General features: G+C 39.5%; 1 protein-coding gene across 1 annotated transcript; it reads right to left on the bottom strand.

The window, feature by feature from the left end:
* Nucleotides 1-358: 358 nt before the first annotated feature.
* Nucleotides 359-19,173, bottom strand: LOC119660169 (DDB1- and CUL4-associated factor 12). Its single transcript, XM_038068575.1, has 7 exons — nucleotides 18,860-19,173; nucleotides 18,638-18,794; nucleotides 18,427-18,579; nucleotides 11,709-12,110; nucleotides 11,436-11,651; nucleotides 1,114-1,302; nucleotides 359-1,056 (listed from the first exon to the last, which is right to left on the bottom strand). Exons 1-7 carry the CDS (start codon nucleotides 18,982-18,984, stop codon nucleotides 904-906), a joined length of 1,395 nt encoding a protein of 464 aa, XP_037924503.1. The 5' UTR covers nucleotides 18,985-19,173; the 3' UTR covers nucleotides 359-903.
* Between the last annotated feature and the right edge of the window lie 159 nt (nucleotides 19,174-19,332).

The following is a 19,332-nucleotide window of genomic DNA, read 5'->3' as shown; positions in this document are numbered from 1 at the left end:
GCCTTACACATTGGTAGTGGCAAATGAAATCTGTTTTAATTAATCTAAAGCCGGCGTTAATGTTTTCGAGCTATTGAGCACTTCTGCTGCGTAATGATAAGAACGCCAACTTGCTTACCGATTGGGGAGCCGTGATAGAGAGATTGCGATGATATTTGGGCCAAATTATAAATTTTCTCATTCGACGCTACGCTTTTTACATATTGGGGGTGATCCAACCAAACAGGGTCACAGAAATTGAGAGGCTATGAAAGAGCTGAGCAGTAGAGTCGAGGTTTGTACTGTGTTCATAGCCTTTATATTTTGATTTTGCATCTGAAATATTGTAACATCGATCCCAAAAGAACAAAGACTATAATTCTTTTCAATGTTTATATACTTTCATTTCAAAATGATAAAAGAATAAAATGGTTTCCTTGGTTTCATGCCAAAATTTAAAACTTAGAAGAATGCATTTCGCAATCTATTGTTCAAATAGATTTATAACAAAATTATTGGAAGTAGACTTTCAAAAATGAAATTATTCAAGCATCATAAATTTTTGTATAATTTAACTGCAAGTAGTTGTGTATTCGCTTCAAAGCTATGTATTAATCTGTACGTTTACTTAAACTATGATAATAGTATAATTATTATTGAAGTAAAACCATATCATCTAATACTTAAGAAGAAATTATCACGATCGCTTTTTATCGCTGCCGCATCAAGTAACGCAAAATCTTTTTTAGTCACAACACTCATGTTGTAAGACATAATCGCATTTCAATTCAGTTAATTATAAAAACATTTTCATTGAGGCGTACAGCATGCATTATTTTAAATATACATTTATCATAGTAAAAAATTAAATTTATTGTATTCTCATTATAAATATTCTCCATTCAATATATACTTTTTTTCTAACTACTGCCACACTCCCGCGTAATTGCCTATTAGCGTCGTCTGAAGTGGTCCGCCGGCAGCAAATATCCGCATGCCACTACTATCGTAGCAATGTGTGTATATTGCAGGAACATACTTCCCTTGTTGTATGCCATCAAGTTCCTCCTCAGGATACTAGATAAAAACGGAAAAGTAATAACAGCACAAGCAATTCGGCTCAATAACACTTACCACATATCCTCGGCTAGCTTTCAAAACTACTGTCCGTGAAGCATTCACACTACTCTCTAGGTATTTACCGGCCCTGATATCGTAGAACATCAGCATGCCCAGGCCAGTTCCAACAGTTAGGATATTAGCTTTAAAACTAGTGGAGCGAATTGCACAACCACTATATCGTGCGGGAATTTTTTTAACTGCCTGTTCGATTCAAAAATAGAAAATTGAATAATTAGTTGAATAAAATTTAAACGAGGAGTTCAGATCACTATCAAGAGTTATTTTCGTGGCCGATGAGGTAGAATACCTTTGAAAACGAGTGAATTGTATCCGTACTGTTCGATGTGTAGACAATTGTATATATTGCACAAACCGGAAATAGTTCAGCTGGGCAGTAGCGAACCATTAATAAACTAAAAATCGATTCTTCAGCAGTATCAGAGTATGTAAAGGTTAAAAATATCAAGGTCTATCGTGGTTAGGATCGATGTATTCTACTAAATTATGGTGCGAGATTGGAAACTTTGAAACACTACTTGAACGAATTGGTGTTCTAGAACTAACGTTCTTTCTGGAAGGCGCACCAAAGAACGTCTCAAATCCAAACTTGCAGTTTCGTCCACCCTGTCACCCTCTATGATCTTCATTACTGGAAGATTATCGAACATAATAATCGCTGTCTCGTGGTAATGGAGACAAACATGTTGTGTTGGGCCAATGGCGTAACACACCATGATCATATTCGAAGTGAAGATAACTCCGATCGATGTGGAGTGGAAAAATTGCGATTCGATACTAAGTTTGGTTTGCGCATCGTGGCCTATGGCTGAAACAGCGATGGCCTGATATGATGACTTGAGAGTTTCTCGACTCCATTCACATGAGGCCTATGACACAGCATCGATCAGGACGAGCCGAACCAACAAAGATTAAACAAGATGAAGGTAGGATAGACCACTTATCTGAGTAAATTCTGGTAGTAACTTTTACGAAAGAAACACGCTGTAAACCGGTGGCGGGAAACCCTGTGCTATGACTTAAAACCGGGCTCTTCTTCCTGGAAATATACATTTTTTTAATTGCCTGTTGCTCTGAAATTCAGACAAATCGTTCTCGATCATCTACCGAAGTCAAGGACGTGGCAACCGTTCGAATATTCGAGCAGATCCCTAAGCATGCGATGCAATATTGGATCGAGTTCAACACGCCTACAAAACAACAATTTCGGTTAGTCTGATAACATTAAAACGGAGACTAACTTCCTCTCGGTATGGATATCGCACTACACCCATGAAAAATTTTTCAGGCGAAAACCACATTGAGAAAAATCACAACGGTTCATCTATGGTCTATGACCGCATATTATTTTACGCACTAGACCACAACAAAATTTCAAACGCGACGGTTGAAAGGAGAGCAGCGGTCCGCCCTACGGCTAGTCGTTAAATTGGCTATACACAGGGCGGTTTTAATAAGCGGCCAACCGTCATGAATTTCGACATTGAGAAATTTTTGCTTGTTGTTCAAAAACGGACAACAATTTTCTATTTTTTTTTAAATTACAACAATGGTAAGAATTATACTATAGGAATGGAGTATACACACACATACATAGTATAGTATACCCAAAATTCTAAGTCAATTCCTATATAATAGATATAATAGATTTTTGATCGCAAAATTTATTCCCACGATATTTGGTTCTTGGAAGTTATTCAATATCATTTATCTAATTCTTGCAACTCAACAAAATCTGGGATGGTGTGAGACTGGTTCATTTAGAATTTTTACATATTGAGTTTCTGCAAAGTAATAGTATATCGTGGGAAGCTAGAAAACTTAAGCTTATTAATAAATGTTTAAGGAACATCAATAAAGGACCATGAAATGGTGGATTCATTAGGTCACCGAAATTCGAATTTGTTTCAATTCATTTCATACTTTATTTAAGATATAGCGCTTCAAGTGCCGTGCATATCACTTATTAATATAGTACAGGTAAAGCAATCTTTTTTTTTAACAGAAAGCATTTTGGATACCATCGCCATGGTATATGATGACGTCCACTGCATCTCCGAATCAAATGTGCATTGTTCGGCAATCTAACTGCCCTATTTAAGCGGGGGTTTGCCGCGGTGTTCAGCCGCAAGTGCGTATGAGCCCTAAGCCTCAAAATACATCCCGTTTCGATATCTACTGAAATAAAGTGAATAATGATATATTACCATATTTTAGAAACTTACTTGAAAACTCCCGTGAAGCTTATCCTAGAAGTAAATAATTCTAGGAAGGAAATCGAACTATTATTAACGAAGGTCTGGAATGTCAAAATTTTGTATTTCACGTGAATCAATACATCATACACGTGTATGCCATCATCATATATTTTAAAGCGAACTGAAATGAACGACGAGATGCATGAGGATATCTTAGTTTCCTTTTTTATACCCGAAGCGCCCAGCTTAGTATTCCGTTGTTTCAGTATAAATATGTTTTCAAAATTCATTTCTTCATTTAATTTCTTTCATCGTTTTGTAGCATTAGAAAATCATATCCTGAATATTAAAGTAAGACACATAGTACAGTGCGATGAAATTAAGAAATTAATTTTTTTCTTTACATATTTCGAAAGTATAACATATTGAAAATGTACAGTCAAAATCTCAGATTCAAATTCAAATATTTCTAAAGTTAAACCACAAGGAATTGAGCGCGCCCCAGTAGCTGTATAAATAGTAGTAGTAATTAGACGGCACCAACCACTTCAATCGCTCCTTCTTCTCTCTTCAACCCTATATTGTTACACTCAGCTGACTAGGGTCTAAGCATTATGTAAAAATATATGTTATTAGAAAATAAGAAATCTGCACAGAGAAAGAATTCCGGAACATCACATCAGTAAGTTTGGTTACGAACAATTTATTGTCAAAATTTTAACGCGTTTTACACAAAACCACGTTTTCAAAGTTTCGGAGAAGCACTCACAAAAACTATTTAGGTGATTTAATTGAAATTTGCATCCTTTCATAAAAACGAAACTTTATTGTGAAGAAAATAGTTACATATAAATCATTTAAAGTATTGCCCATCGCTAGCTTTAACTATTCCCCATCTTTCTGGCGTGTAGAAATGCAGAGCATTGCTGTGCGCCCACATGGTTGCGAGCACGTGGCAGCATCTGTCATAACAATAGACACAGCTGCTTATGGCTTACCACATCCCAACCGAAACTAAAGGCAGAGCTTCCTTAAAGATTCATTTCGTATTAATGATAATTGATAATATTTTAACCACATTTAAAATTTTTGTAAAGAATTCATTTTCAGTGACCAAAGCGGAAGGAAAATTTTCCATTTTTATCAAGTTAGGTGTGAAACGCAATTCCTCAGTTGGCGGAAATCGAGGAATTGAATTTTTCAATGATGGTAATGTGAACGTTGTAGCTGATAGTTTAGCAAGGGTGATTGAGTGTGAGAATAAGTTTCCGCCTTTTTTATACACAATTTTTATTCATATAAACCGTGAAAGATCAGAATAAATAGAACTTCGAAGGAGCAATGTCCTGAGAAAACCCCGGGTTGGACAAGATTTCCCAATTCACTCCTTTCAAATATTTTTTTGACTACTCGAGAAAGATGTGTAAGAAAATGATTTTATTCTTTCACAGCTCCATTTAACCATATTAGCTGCAGCTGGTAACGATCACTAGTAGTTGTTTCGGATGGTTTAAAGGGTTCATTATAAATGACACTCCTTTGATCCCACTAGGTGCACAACATAGCTTTTGAGGTATGATTCTGCTTTCGAGGCGATGGATCTTGTTCACCACTTAGAATTATCGTAGTATATGCATTTTTCATTGCGGGTGGTAAAGTGGTGCAGAGAACTTTTTATTTTCTGCTGTTAGAGGACTTTTCACGTCACCAAACGATGTCCTGCTCTTTCAATTGCCCATTCCCTGTTTCCCCTGTTTTGAACCATTCCCATCGCATCCAAACGTCTACCCACCATCGATCAGACAACATTTAACTGTTCGTATAAATCTTTATCTATTAATCAATTCAAGATATGACTTTCATGCATGGTGCTATGGTGGCAGATGGATTTGAGTAGAGCACCTGATTCAAATCTATCCACAATATTAAAAATGAAAATGTGGGCCACCCGTAAAAGCGTTCTCAGGATTAAGCAAAAACAAGTAGGAATGGCGCTCTGGGTGTAAAGGTTTTGTGTTCATCTTATGTGAGGAACCTTCTATGGAAAGGGACTTTTTCAATTCGTACATAACTAAGAATACAAAATATTCCTTCATATATTGCCAAACTCCTAGATATGTGGATATAATAATATAATACATAAATATTATGCTCATTCTAAACAAACTAACAATCTATAGTTGCTCTCAAAACTAATCACGCTTTTGCCAAGTGTAAGATTTTATCAGTATTTCAGGTAAATGTATGGGTGAAATCCTCCAAAATGTACGGTATAGTACCGAAATAATAAATTAATGGCGCATCTTTCAATATGCCTATTTTTGCATTACTGATTTTTGTGGGTAATAACCATGATTGCTTTTGCGAGTTGCGAAAGCAAGTGAACAAAAAATTGCTTATTTCCTGCCGAATAGAAAACAAATTTTTTGTATGGAAAATAAAAAGAAGTTAAATCAGAGTGGAAATAAATAATATAAATAATATTTCTTTTGGTGGAAAAAAAATGGTGAGTCCCATCGGTAAATCTCATTTTCGACACACGTATCTATTATCATAGTTTAATTAGCAAAATTTGCAAAAATATAGAAAATCTTCCAGCAACAAGTAAAGGCAATCGACCAAAAGTTCTTTTTGAAGTCGTAATCTGTGATTAAATATTCCATCATCCTCGACTCCGTAGAACTATAACAGAGAGTTCTAAAGAGGTCGGTTACTGGAGAGACCGGAAGTAAGGAGCAACTGTAAGTAAAAATATGTCATGGTAGGATATTCCCGCAAACATCTGCAAGGATCTTTGTTTATAGCATTTTAAGAAGAACTAGAAGTTGCGCTGGACACAAAAGTGAATGCAGAAAGTATTGATGACGATTAATTTCCGAAATGGTTAAAGTTGCAAAACTGATTATGGAAGGATTTTATAATTTTACTTAACTTTATGAAATCAATTGCAGTACAATTGTCTTGATGTTTAGTTTTAAAGAAATAATTAAAATTTACCTTTGCGAAGTTGCATAAAAGGTACGCAACCGGTTTGTACGAACCCATCTAAATTGATCAAACGCATTTGAACATTTCTGCTTTACTCCGTGCCCAAAAGCATACAGGTATATGCATGAATACGGCTGGTGTTAACATATCCAACAGAGCCTATTTCAGCGTACAAAAACTGTTCCGCTCGAAATGTCTCACCATAGTGTCAAATCTCTTACTGTACAAGACAATGATCTTGCCAGTCCCCATGTATTCCTCGGAAACTTGGGTTCTTATCAAGAAAAATTGTGAACTCTTAGCCGCGTTCGAGAGGAGAATCCTCCGAAGTATTTTTGGCTCCCTACATGAGGATGGACGATTCCGTAGTCTACATAATGACGAAATCTATGAGTGATACCATGACCGTCCGGTTGTGGATAAAATCCGGCTCAATAGGTTACGGTGGGCGGGCCACTTAATCCATATGGATGAGGATGATCCAGCCCGGAAAGTCTATAAGGGCAATATCTATGGTAGAAAAAGAAGACAAGGCAAACCCTGCCTAAGATGGAGCGATGGCGTAGGCCAGGACGCCAGACAGTTTTTAGGGATATCGAATTGGTGGACCTCACTGCAAAACCGGGATGTCTGGAGTTCCTTATTAAGGCAGGCCTAGACCGGATACCGGTTGTTGCGCCGTTGATGACGATGATGATGTTAACATATCTATTTGATTTGAACACTAATCGCAAATTTCATTGCCATACACACGTACATATGTCTGCCTCGAGTGGTTGATGCTGAAATACATGGACGCTTCGGGAATAAGGGTTTTGTGTTCAACTTTTGTCAGAAATTCCCTATTCACGTTTTCCCAATCGCGTATAGCTCCAATTCAAAATATTCCTTGATATACATATGTATTTCAAAACTCCAATTCCGCTGTTCATATGAGTTCACTTTATATGATAATGACGGCAAGCACGGCTTAGATTGCGACATATTCACAATTTTAAATAAATTTTTCAAATTTATGCACTGTTATTATGTATAACTGTACCGTTTTGTACTTCTAGGATTAAGTTAAGAGGGTTTTGGTGTAAATTTCTAAAATGTGGTAATATACCAGTATCAACTTTATTTAAGCAGTTATCGGTTTGGGATTTCGTATGGATGTATCAGACAGACGGACAGAGAGACACTGAATTGATTTTAGTCTATCACACGTTCACTTTAGGTTTTTTAGAATCGATTTTTTTTATTGCATATATAGTATATAGGGGGGCATAGCGCGTCCACCACACCTATGCGCGATGGCTCGCGGTTACTCGAAATGCGCTTCAGCTTCCGACACCACATCCCGAGATGCTCGCATTCCCCCCTACTGGTCTGCGACAAGTGCGTTTGGGGGCGACCCACCCGTTGGTCATCTTCGAAGAATGGATTCCACTGTATGATGTAGCCTGCAATACCACTGTCGCCCCTCCTTAAAATGTGACATATTCACTGCCACTTCCGTCTTCCGATCACAGTGCGTATGAGCGACAGGCCTGTACGCCGACCAAGTTCTTCGTTAGATATAGTGGCATGGCAGCGAAAGCGGATCTAACGCTGATAGTTCGTCGGGCGACATCAAGTTCGGTGCCACCGTCCGCAGAAACCACGCTTCCTAAATATACAAATTGGTCGACGTTTTCGATGCTCTGCCCATTAATGCTGTCAAACCGAAAACCTTGGTTTTGTTGGTGTTTATCTTCAGTCCAACTTTACTTCCTCTCTTTCTAAATCCAGAGCCGTTTGGTCAAGGTTCATGACCTGGTGAGAGAGCAAGCAGATGTCATCAGTGTAATCGAGGAAAGATGTGATCAGCGTAGTCGATGAAAAATGTCATTGCCCACTGAACACGTCTTCCGGAACACCGGAACGAAGAACGCCACCGATATTAAGGGGAAATAATATCAGTGACAGAATGCAACTTTGGCGCCATCATATATCGCTCTGATAATAGTCATTAGTTTCTCTGGAATGCCCCTCCTGTGTAGAGCACTCCAGATATACTGCCTGCTCACGCTATAGAAAGCTTTTCCGAAATCTAAGACGAGCAGGTGTTGGGCGTGGTCAATGCAGGAGTATCTCGAACAGAAACCAGCCTGCTTTCTGTCGATCAAACTTTCGAGATGTTCTTTGATGCGTCCCAGAATTATTTTAATTATCATTTTTGCAACGACAGGAAGCACAAGATACCCCCAATTATCGCACCCAAAACAGGTCCCTTCTTGGGGATTTTGACGACCATCCTTTTTCCACTCTGTAGGAAAAGTCTCGGATTCTCTAAATTTGCTGTACGAGTGGAAAGAATTTCCTGGGATTTCGCTCGCAATCGGAGTTTGAGCGCGTCACGCCCGCCATCACTCGACAGTAGGCAGTAGTAGTTGAAGGCTTTCAACCCCCTCCGTTCGTCGATCCACTTCAACGATTCCGCAGTCATCCAGATCTTATAACGCCTTTGTTGGTGCGCAGCTTTGTACAATTGTGATGCTCCTTAGCCTGGGACGGAATCTTGAAAAGTATGTTAGAAACTAGCTCTCAGGTCAAGAGAGCGCGCCTTGTGGTAGAAGTCAGAAGCAAGCGGGCACCGGATTCGCGTCTGCTACCACTTGGCTTTCCAGAGTACAAAAGCACGTTGGCGCAAAAGGCAGAGGAGTATTCTCCAGAGTCCCACCATCTTACTTCACTTAGGCCCAGAATGTACTCCTTATATCGCTGGAATTCCCGATCAAGTTGGAGAAAGCGAGCTTTCTAAAACCAATCATCATAGTCAGTTTTTGATAGCAAAAAGTCGTTGTCGTGAGGTCAGTCCCTATCTGAGGCGTTGTTGACGCTTCGGTAACAGTAAACTTTCAAAATTTGCAACTTGTTCACAAATTTCTATCCCTTTTAGTCGCCTCTTACGACAAGCAGGGAAGACTTTGAGTGTATCTTTAAGCTCCAACTCACGAGGAAAGCTATTCTAGAATACACTATAAAAATTTCAAATAGGCGGTTCGGGTAACTTCATGCAATTTTTTTTTTCATTGAATATAGCCATGTGGGTGTCAGTTTTGGGATGAATTAGAAGTAGGAGTGCGAATAAGGACTCAAAATATACACAATTGAAGTGAGACGAGACTCATTTTCAGAAACTACCCAATCCGGACAAAATCAGGGAAAGGTGCGCTTATATGAAATCTAGGCCTCAAAATATGTTCTATACCGATATCTGCTCAAATAAACTAATAGTATATTACCAAGTTTTAGAAATTGACTAAAGTTCATCCTAGGAGTGCCAAATTTTGCAGCAGCATAGAAGACAATCTCGCATACACATGCCAAGTTGGAAATGGAAATCCAGCTACTAATACCAAAGTTATAATAGCTCAAACTTATCCATTTCGGGCGTAATTACTTCATTTGAAGCCATGCAAATAAGATACTGACGTCATAATCAACGAGAATAATTGACATTCGAGTGCAATATTAAAGTCCCATATATGAATAAGTTACTTCTCCCCAGCCCTTTTACCATTTGCTACTATTAGGGGAGCCCTGAGATTTATTCAGAAACGGTTGGACCGATTGCCATGAAATTTGGCGAGAACCTGTGGTCTGTGAATCACTTTACATATGGCAAGTGGCGTCATTTTGTGGTGAGTTTAAGGGGCTCCCCAAATATGCGAAAAAGGGATGGAAACTTTTTTAACAGAATATAGCATGTGGGGTATCAAATGAAAGGGCTCAGTTAATACTTTTTTAAACTGCTATAATAGGGAAGTGAGGGCTCTAAATATGCCCCTCAAAAAGTGTAACAGGTCTCGTTCTTACAACCATCCAACCGAAAAATTCGACAAAATCACAGTAGTATATCTAAACGAAATCTACTGCTCAAAATGCATCTCATTCCGATACCTACTCAAATAAAATTAAGAATAGTATATTAGCATAAAAGTAGATTTTTCATGAATGGAACTTTAATATTTCACTCGAATGTCAATCATTCTCGGTAATTATGACGTCAGCATCAGGATTTTTTTAGTTAATTTCGAAAAGTTGATAATATACTGTTAATAACTTATTTGAGAAGATATAGGAATGGGACATATTTTGAGGCCTAGATTTCATATAAGCGCATCACCCTGATTTCAGTCTCACACATTTTCACTTCTTACTGGCGCATTTTGCAATTTGCGTGAAAACTTGCGATTCTATCCCATTATAAAATAGTCATTACGTGAAAAAAAATTACATCCCCTCTTTTCACGTATGGGGAGCCATCCTTTAAACTACATACATTGAAATAACTTTTGAGGCCTAGATTTCCAATACGAGTTGCATCATTATGATTTTTCTGAATTTTTTTTGTTGCATTGAATTTGAGAACGCCCGCCATTTGTTATATGAAATGGCCTTGTTTAGCCACCGTTTTCCTGAGAAGTAGTTGTAATCATCGTAGTTGCGGCTTCCATTAATGGGTAGAAAATTGACTCTGAAAGCGGGTAGTGATGCGAAATGCGCTTAGGTGAAATGCTGTATATGACTAACTTTATGAGATAATAATATCCAGACATGCATGATAACTTTGTACACCGTATTTGTGCGAGTTAGCAAATTTTAACTACTAACTAGATCTATTACAGTTGATAAGATACACTGTCCGTATATATAATAGCCAATTTTGATAAGAGGATCTCAACAAAATTGGACATAAATACATCACAAGGTTATTGAACTGTGATACTGACAGGTAACAGAATATACTGACAGATAATAGAAAATATGACAAAGGTACACTTAAAATTGGTCATAAATCATCAATAAATGTTATCATTGGTATTCACAATTCAATTGTTCATATTGTGCGGCTAAAAAGTTACAGGGTTGAAATGCCCCTAACTTTTGCATAAATAAACATTATTTCCATTTTTAATGAGACTTCGTCAAGGTGTACTATCATCATAAACAAAGCCAAACATAAATATTTATGATCGAAACCAGAATTCGAATCCATGGCACAGGGATTGCGAAGCTGACGTTCAACTACCTCCGTCATCGCACCGCGAATTAAGCAAGCGTACTAGTCATAATTGTAAATTTTATTTATGGTATACATACCTGCAAAGTTCTCGCATCAAGTAATATTGTGTAGGATCTACAACCAACAGCGTACAATCCGTCATGATGGTACGCTAAGCTAACGTTATCTTGGCAATTCGGCAACTTCCTCGACAATTTTTGTTTGAATGTTTCTGCGTTGAATATATGTATGTAACCATTTAGAGACAGCGCTGCTATTTCTTTATATTCATTGTTAAAACAAAGCGACCGTATCTATGGAAAGATAATAAGAATATTTTCTCGAGAATCAACAATGTATCATCGCTGTACCCTTTGCGATTGATGGCAATCTTTAACGCACACTGGCGAAACATTTGCGTACGTAGGACAAGACTCTTCACCACCATCAGGAAACTCCATGAGATCTTCATTGATTCGCCATAATGACATTTTTGAATCCTTTGAACCTGATACTAAAAATTGGTCATCTAACCAGCAGATGTCCATGATGCAGTCACGATGACCATTTTCACCAACACAAACTGGATCAAGTGTGGGCAACCTGTAAACAGCTATATCCACTGAATGTCGCGCTCCTGTCGCCAAATATGTTCGACTCGGATTGATTTCTATCGCGTGTATACCGTTTTGCATTTCGGGTCCATTCAAGCGTGTATTAGATAGCGTTGGTATAGCATCAACACGTCGCATATTAACATCGTAAACCATTAACTGAAATAAAAACACTAGCGTTACATTATATACGCTCACAAGACATTGATGTTTATATTTGGAGATTGGCTAACAAACGTAGAGAAATATTCAAGAAATAAATGTTTCCATTCTGAACATTATAATAATAATAATCGGTAGCACAACGATCCATATTGGAGCCTTTAAGTGTGTGTGTGTGATTGCAGCCCCTTCTTAATGTATGACCTGCCACTTCCGTCTTTCAATTATAGTGCGTACGAGTGCCAGGCCTGTGCGCCGACCAAGTTCTTCGTTTGTGATATTAACTTAAATTCATAATACGCCGCATGCAAGTGTTTACGAAGATTTGGACCTTTTGAGCTACAATGGAGTGCACTTTCTATGTTCTACTTCCATATAGCGACACAGAAAGAACAATAGCACAGAATAGTCTCAACTTGATTTTGATATTGAGATAACTGTACTGCCAGGTTTTAGACAAGACAGCGAAAGCGGATCTAATGCTGCTACTGCGTCGGGTAACATCAAGTTCGGTGACACCGTCGCACCGTAGGACGAATGACCAACCTAGGTGCAAAAAAAGATTTTATTAGCCTATTTTGTTCAAAATTTTACGTCGACGACGAATATACCCCGCGTGATAGCTTAAAAATATAATAGTGAGAAACTATTGGTAAAAGCAACTTTTTTGCCGGTTGTGTGAATAATTTGCATACGTTTTTGAAAAAACATCTTGCACTATTACCGTCATTATTGAAACTGGAACCCGCTTTTGTTTATCCACTATCAAACCAAGCTCCTTAATGTTTAACTTTCTGTTTTTCATTTCGTGCTTTTTCGAATGCTGCTTTATACTTCATTATTGGGGTTCTGTGTAAAGCAAAGCGTTATTAAAACAGTTTACTGTCATATATTCGTTTATGTGTCATCATATTTACTTTTCTCGGAAACCGCTACACTTCTTTTGGTGCAATTTCGTGAAATTATTATATATAGAATATGAAATCCCATGCATACAGCGCAAGTGACTATTTTGCGTGGAGTTTAAGCAGAGTCCCCATACAAACGAAGAGCGATTTCACATTGTTAGCAAATTAGGGGAATAAAGGGTCAACAAGAACAAATTTGAAGTGAAGAGGGCTCATTCTCATACCCAGCTGAAAAACTGGAAAATAATATAAAGATGCCTCTTCCCTCCTTTGCTTAATCCTCTAACGCATTTTATTATTCGGATAGAGGTAACAGAATTGAGCCCATATCTTTACATTTGTGTCACAGTTCGTCATTGTGGGTTGGCAGAAACCACCCTTCCTAGATATACAAATTGATCAACGCCGTCGATTCTCTGGTGGTGGTGGTGTTTATCTTTAACCCAACTCTACTTTACTCACTTTTAAAATGCACAACCATTTTGTAAAGCTCCATGACCCGGCGAGAGAGCAAATAGATGTTATTAGCGCAGTCGAGGTGCTCGAGGAAAGATATCATCGTCCCTTGTATTCCTCCACGCCTCCGGACAAAGCAGTGTGAAGAACATCACTGATTACAAGAAGCCACTCTGGTGGACTCCGCTTTGGAGCTACACTCCCTATTCACATTATGGAAAGCTTTCTCTAAATCGAGAGCAAGTGAAGCGAAGATCTAAACTCCGCGCACTACTCTTAGATGGTCCGTAGGGTGTTTGTGTGATCAATGCGAGAAGATACGGGGCGAAAACCAGCCTGCTCTCTGTCGATCAAACTTTCCAGATGTTCTTTAATGCGTTTCAGGATTATTTTAGCTATTATCTTTACAACGACAAGGAGTACCCAGATACCACCACATTGTCACACTCACCCTTCTTCCACTCGCTGGGAAAAGTCTCAGATTTCCAAGATTTGCGTACGATTTTAAGCAGCGGATGTACAGTAACTGTAGATGCAGCGATAAATAATTTTGCGAGGAGACCGTCAAGCCCAGTCGGTCTACTCCATTTGAGTGCACTGATGGCCGAAATGATTTCTCTTCTGCTTGGAGAAACAGTCCGTATCCGCACAATACGCTGACTAGTCATTTCGCTCGGTGTTACTTGACTATGTTAAATCCTCCTTGAACTATCTTGGTGGCAGGTCCCACGAAATGCTGGCCAAAAACCATTGGTATGGTGGATATGTTGAGACTTAGATGTCCCATACGGGCAACTTTGTGATTTTTTTCAGATTTTTCGGCCGGGTAGCTTTTAAAAATGTCCCGGGGCTCATCCCTTCATAAATAATATCAAAACTAGGACCGGCTTCGGAAAGTACCCATTGATACCTTTTAATTCCCTATATTTGGGGGACAAAATTGTACAACCCACTTTAACATGAATGCGGAACCTCGTCCACCTTACAATAAATGTAGAACCGTATTATTCATTGAATCCATGTGTGTTCACAGTTCTAACCTTCCCACCAAATTATGTCTGTCATAGACAATTAACCGATTTTGGAAGGTTTTTTTTTAACACTAAACCTGAAAGCTGAATTAAAAATTTAAAGGTGTTTACCTCAGTCGACGTCCCCTCGGGCAATCAGCAAAGGGTTCCTGACGTAAGCAAATTAGTATCAAACAACAAAATCCTTGTCTGCACGCTGAATATTGGTCCCTTCACTGGAAAATCGAAGGAAATAACAGCTGGTTTTGTAAACAACTACGGAAATACTGGCGCGACACACGCTGTGCGACTACTGATTGAGAGACATCATGAGAAGCATCGAACTCTCTTCATTGCATTGGATCGTGTGTCATATAAACTCATTTGGTATGCTCTGTGACGATACCAAGTGCCACAGGTGCTTGTACGCTGGGTAAAACTGCTCTACCATCATCATCATCAACGGCGCAACAACCGGTATCCGAAAATAGTCTAGTACAGTCAGAGGTTTTACTCAATGGTGAGACGATTCGAACGAAACAGTTTTTGTAAGCTGAAATTGGTTCTGTTGGCAGCCAACAACCGTGCGCGGATTTCATCATCGTAGCTGGTATCAGTTTTCTCATGAACAGTTTTACTCTGGTTAAATCTGATCTGTTGCTACTTTGCCTGGAGTGAAGCCTCTTTGGTATGGGCCAATGATGTTCTGGGCGTATGGGGCTATCCGACCTAATACGATAGCGAAGAATATCTTATAGATGGTACGCAGCAACGTGATACCTCTATAATTGTTGCACTTCGTGATATCTCCCTTTTTATGTATGGGACAGGTAGTGTCTCGTTGCCACTCATTAGGCATTGATTCGCTGTCCCATACCTTAAGCATCAGTTGATGAACTGCTTGGTGTAATTGGTCGCCTCCATATTGCACCAATTTGGCTGTAATTCTATCGGCTCCTGACGATTTATGATTTTTAACGGACTGTTGCACGAATTGCACGGACTGTTTCTTCTATACTTGGTGATGGCAGTATTTGTCCGTCGTCTTAAGTTGGCGGGACCTCTGACTCGCTGATGTTCTGGTTGTTAAGCAGTTCATCAAAATACTTAACCCATCGCTCCAATATGCCCATTCGGTTGGAAATCCGAAAAGTAAAGTTCGAATTGTAGCGGGTATATCAAAACCCCTTCGTATCTCTTCGCCTCTCGCCCTCTCACCAATCCTTTTTGTTTTTGTTGTGAACACTGTCAGGTGGGACATCCAACGTCCAGCGTCTTAAACATTGCTTTATGAAGATTGTGTTTTCCTAGCACCCCATAGCAAAGCTGAAAGCGGAAATAAGCACCATCACTATCAGAAACAGTGACCTGCGCATATTCCGGATCAATGCAATCAGCTTCAAGCATCCGTGCAACTTGGATGAAGTGACGTTCCACAACAGGAGTTTTTCTTTCGTTCTAAGTGTTGGCCGATTATAAAAGACAAAGAACAGCGCGTTGTGGTAATACAGACAAAGATATTGCATTAGGCCAGTGGCGTAACACGCCATGACCACATTAGAAATGAGGATATGGGGTTGCACCGATCGTAGAGAAATTGAGAAAGAAGCATCTTCTATGGACTGGGCACGTAATTCGTGCTGATGAGAACTCGACTCACCAAAATTGGTTTGAACATTGAAGACGATAGGAAACGACAAGTGTTGTCTTATTATTACCAAAGATATCAAATTTAGTACCTTTTGAAGTTTACCAGTTCCCAATACTTTTTCTGATCTTTCAGTATTTTGTTAGTTAAATTAGTACTTTTCAGTACTTTTCAGCAAAAGGGAAGGGAAAGCGAGTTTGTCTAATATTTTGTAAATGACAAAATGACCTCAGAGTTAAATTCGTATTGTTACGGAGCCTGTCGTCACTTCGTGAAATATTTTATGAAAGTTGTAAAATAACCCACTAAATTGAAAATAAAGTGAAATGATTCCCCACGGAAGCTGGCAATTCGAAAACAACCGGACGTCATTTGCAGTTCTAAAAAAAGGCCGTTCACGACATTGAAGGAAGATGTCGCAAAATCTACGGGCAGGCAAGTTCACTTTAGAGCAGGTAGGCAGGTAGATATGTATCAGTGGGCGCTTCGAGGAGCCCACTTAGCGTTGAGGTGCGGCTTTTTGATGCCATAAACTCCTAAGACCATGACTGCTGTTATGAGAGTAAGGGGGCAGATTCCAGCCGGCTCATATAGTCAGAGCCAGTCCCCAGCATTCACGAAGGAAAGCAGCTCTCCCACCTTGCAGCAAGGGATCTCTCTGAGGTCCTCAAAGAAAATTCACATTACCTAGTGTCCGTGGCCTAACTCTAGCTAGAGCTGAGGAATCGCAAAAGAAATGCCTTAGGATTTTCATGTCTTCTCCGCAGCTTCGGCAATGTAAATTGCAGGCTATGCCGAGTCTGATGGCATGGTCCCCTGTAAGCCAGTGCCTCATGCAGACCGCCGTATTCTTCTATGCATTTCTACGCGTCTGATACAAAAGCTCTCGCGATCGGCTTTTGTTATAGGTGGGCCAAATCCTCCTTGACCGATGGTGAGCCGTCGCCATCTGAGGTTCGCGGCTGTTAAGTAGTGCGAGTAGATTCCAACCTTGACCGTTGCCAACGAAGTTGATTGTACCCACCGAAGGACTGCCAGGAGCAGAGCCCCGTCTGGCCAGTTCGTCAGCCCGATCATTCTCATTTATGTTGACCGGGAACCCAGAGGTGGGTGACCTTGAGTGTGCCACCCAGACTGTTAAGCGCGTTTCTGTACTGCCCCACCGGCCTGGGAATGCCGTCGCTGAGTAAAGGCCTTAATGGCAGCTTGACTGTCGATCAGATTGATATCGTTTTTGGGGAACGGGTCATACCACAGCCATCGACAGTATCTCGGATACACTGTGTGTATTCGAGAAAACTCCCGCTCCGACTCTAAAGACCAAAGTATTGTGGGTAGCGAAGTTCCATAGTCGCAAGGCCAGAACAAAACCGTTTATCTCTGAAAATATCCAGGAGGCAACCTACCTTTGTGAAAAAATGTTTAACTTTTGATATTCTTTTCTGTGTCTGCTTAAAGTGAATACAATCTGTTTGGGCATAGAAGAACCATTTGTCTTAGAGTAGGGCAAGAAACCCAAGTTCACTTCCTGCCCGGCACGAGAATATAATAATCGTTGGCGCAACAATCCATATTGGATCAAGGCCTTCAAGTGTGTTAGAGCACTTCATTCAAGACCGTAACGGTACACTAGGAGGCAATGTGGTCAGCATTGCGCTCGCCCGATATTATTACCCTGATTTGACTCAGGTACTCATTCACAGCTGAGTCGACTAGTATCCGACGGCACGAGAATAGTTACTGTATAATGTCCCACACCTCCCCAATCTGCAAACCTTAATTTCTGTAATATATGTAGCGTTTACTTCAACTCTAGCTCTATAAATGGCACAACTCCCCAAAAAATGGTTTCTGGAAGGCATTGTAGGAACTTAGGAACAAAAGTTCTCCCTCCTGAGTAGGACAGACATTGACGAAGGAGAGGATTTGGGCGCCCGCATCGTATATATTGGAAACGAAATCACGGAGATCAGCCAAACTTTTTTACGAAATATAAGATAGTGGGTTGCATTTGTATTGCTTCAATTGTCCTGAATACAGCGCTAGACTCTTGAATCAGAATCACGTTATATTCCATTCCATATTAATTCAAGAGATTTTGAAGAATAAAATTGAAAAGCTTCCATGATTGCGTGACGCTCTTCTGTGGTTGTTCTGAAATCTACCTAACTTCGCAAAATTCTTAGAAATCGCAAAAAAATATATAAAACGAATTCGTTCCTTTCATTTTGTATAAGTACTCTGAGTTGCGAGCTGATGAATGTCGAACACCAGGAATTGCGTAAACTTACCTTATTGCACTTTGTTCCGAAAACAACTTGCCTGTTGCTAAGCCATTGCGAACAGAAAACTTTGTTCAAATAACCCAGGGAAATGGAAGTCTCCCGAAGCATGTCATGGGTTAGTATATATCTCGTAGTGTAGTCCAAGCTGACGTACCTCTCCTGGAAAGGCAAATTGGTTCTTAGAAATTGCAGGTGGCAAACAAGAGCGAGCATTTACTTGTTTCAAGTTTGATTCTCGGCTGCGAAGGAAATCTTCAAAATTGAATGTTGTGTGTAATATCTCGTCCTGCTGTTGTGGAGTCTCTTCCTCACTCTCGGAATCATCGTAGGTTATGAAATCATCTGGTTTGTCGGGTTTTCGTCGGCGTTCCTGTCTGAAGTTTCAAGGTACACTTTAAGTTCGTTTTTAACAGGAGATAAGAAGTCTCTAATGCAGTACCTCAAAATTCGGGCTTTGGCTCGTCGCTCCTCGATCCGACTGCGAATATGACATGGTGGATATGTTCCTACGATGCTGCTCCGAACAGTTTTCACCATTGTCCCAAATCCCAGACTTTCGAACATGGTGCGCTCCGTGACCGAGACGACGTCTTGGTCAACACCTTGTCAATGCCAATGTTTGCCTAATCATAAATATTTCGACAACGACTAGGCTTGCCGATACTTTCAAGCAATATCGACAATTTTTCGACGAGATTCCGAACCAAAACACAAGAAATTGTTTACTTTGTTATACACAGTGCTGTCACTTGTTCGGCTGACAATCCAATAATAAAGGGAAATTTCGATCTGACAGTGATGCCAGCATTTATGAATGATAATGTTAATGTTAAGAGAAGATTTAGATTTCCAACATCTTACAAATAAGCATTCGTTAAAGATCACGAAATGAGAATTTCAAAAATAATATAA

This window comes from Hermetia illucens, chromosome 6 (genome assembly GCF_905115235.1).
Source record: "Hermetia illucens chromosome 6, iHerIll2.2.curated.20191125, whole genome shotgun sequence".
Lineage (NCBI taxonomy): Eukaryota > Metazoa > Arthropoda > Insecta > Diptera > Stratiomyidae > Hermetia > Hermetia illucens.
This window is presented reverse-complemented; position numbering and strand designations above follow the sequence as displayed.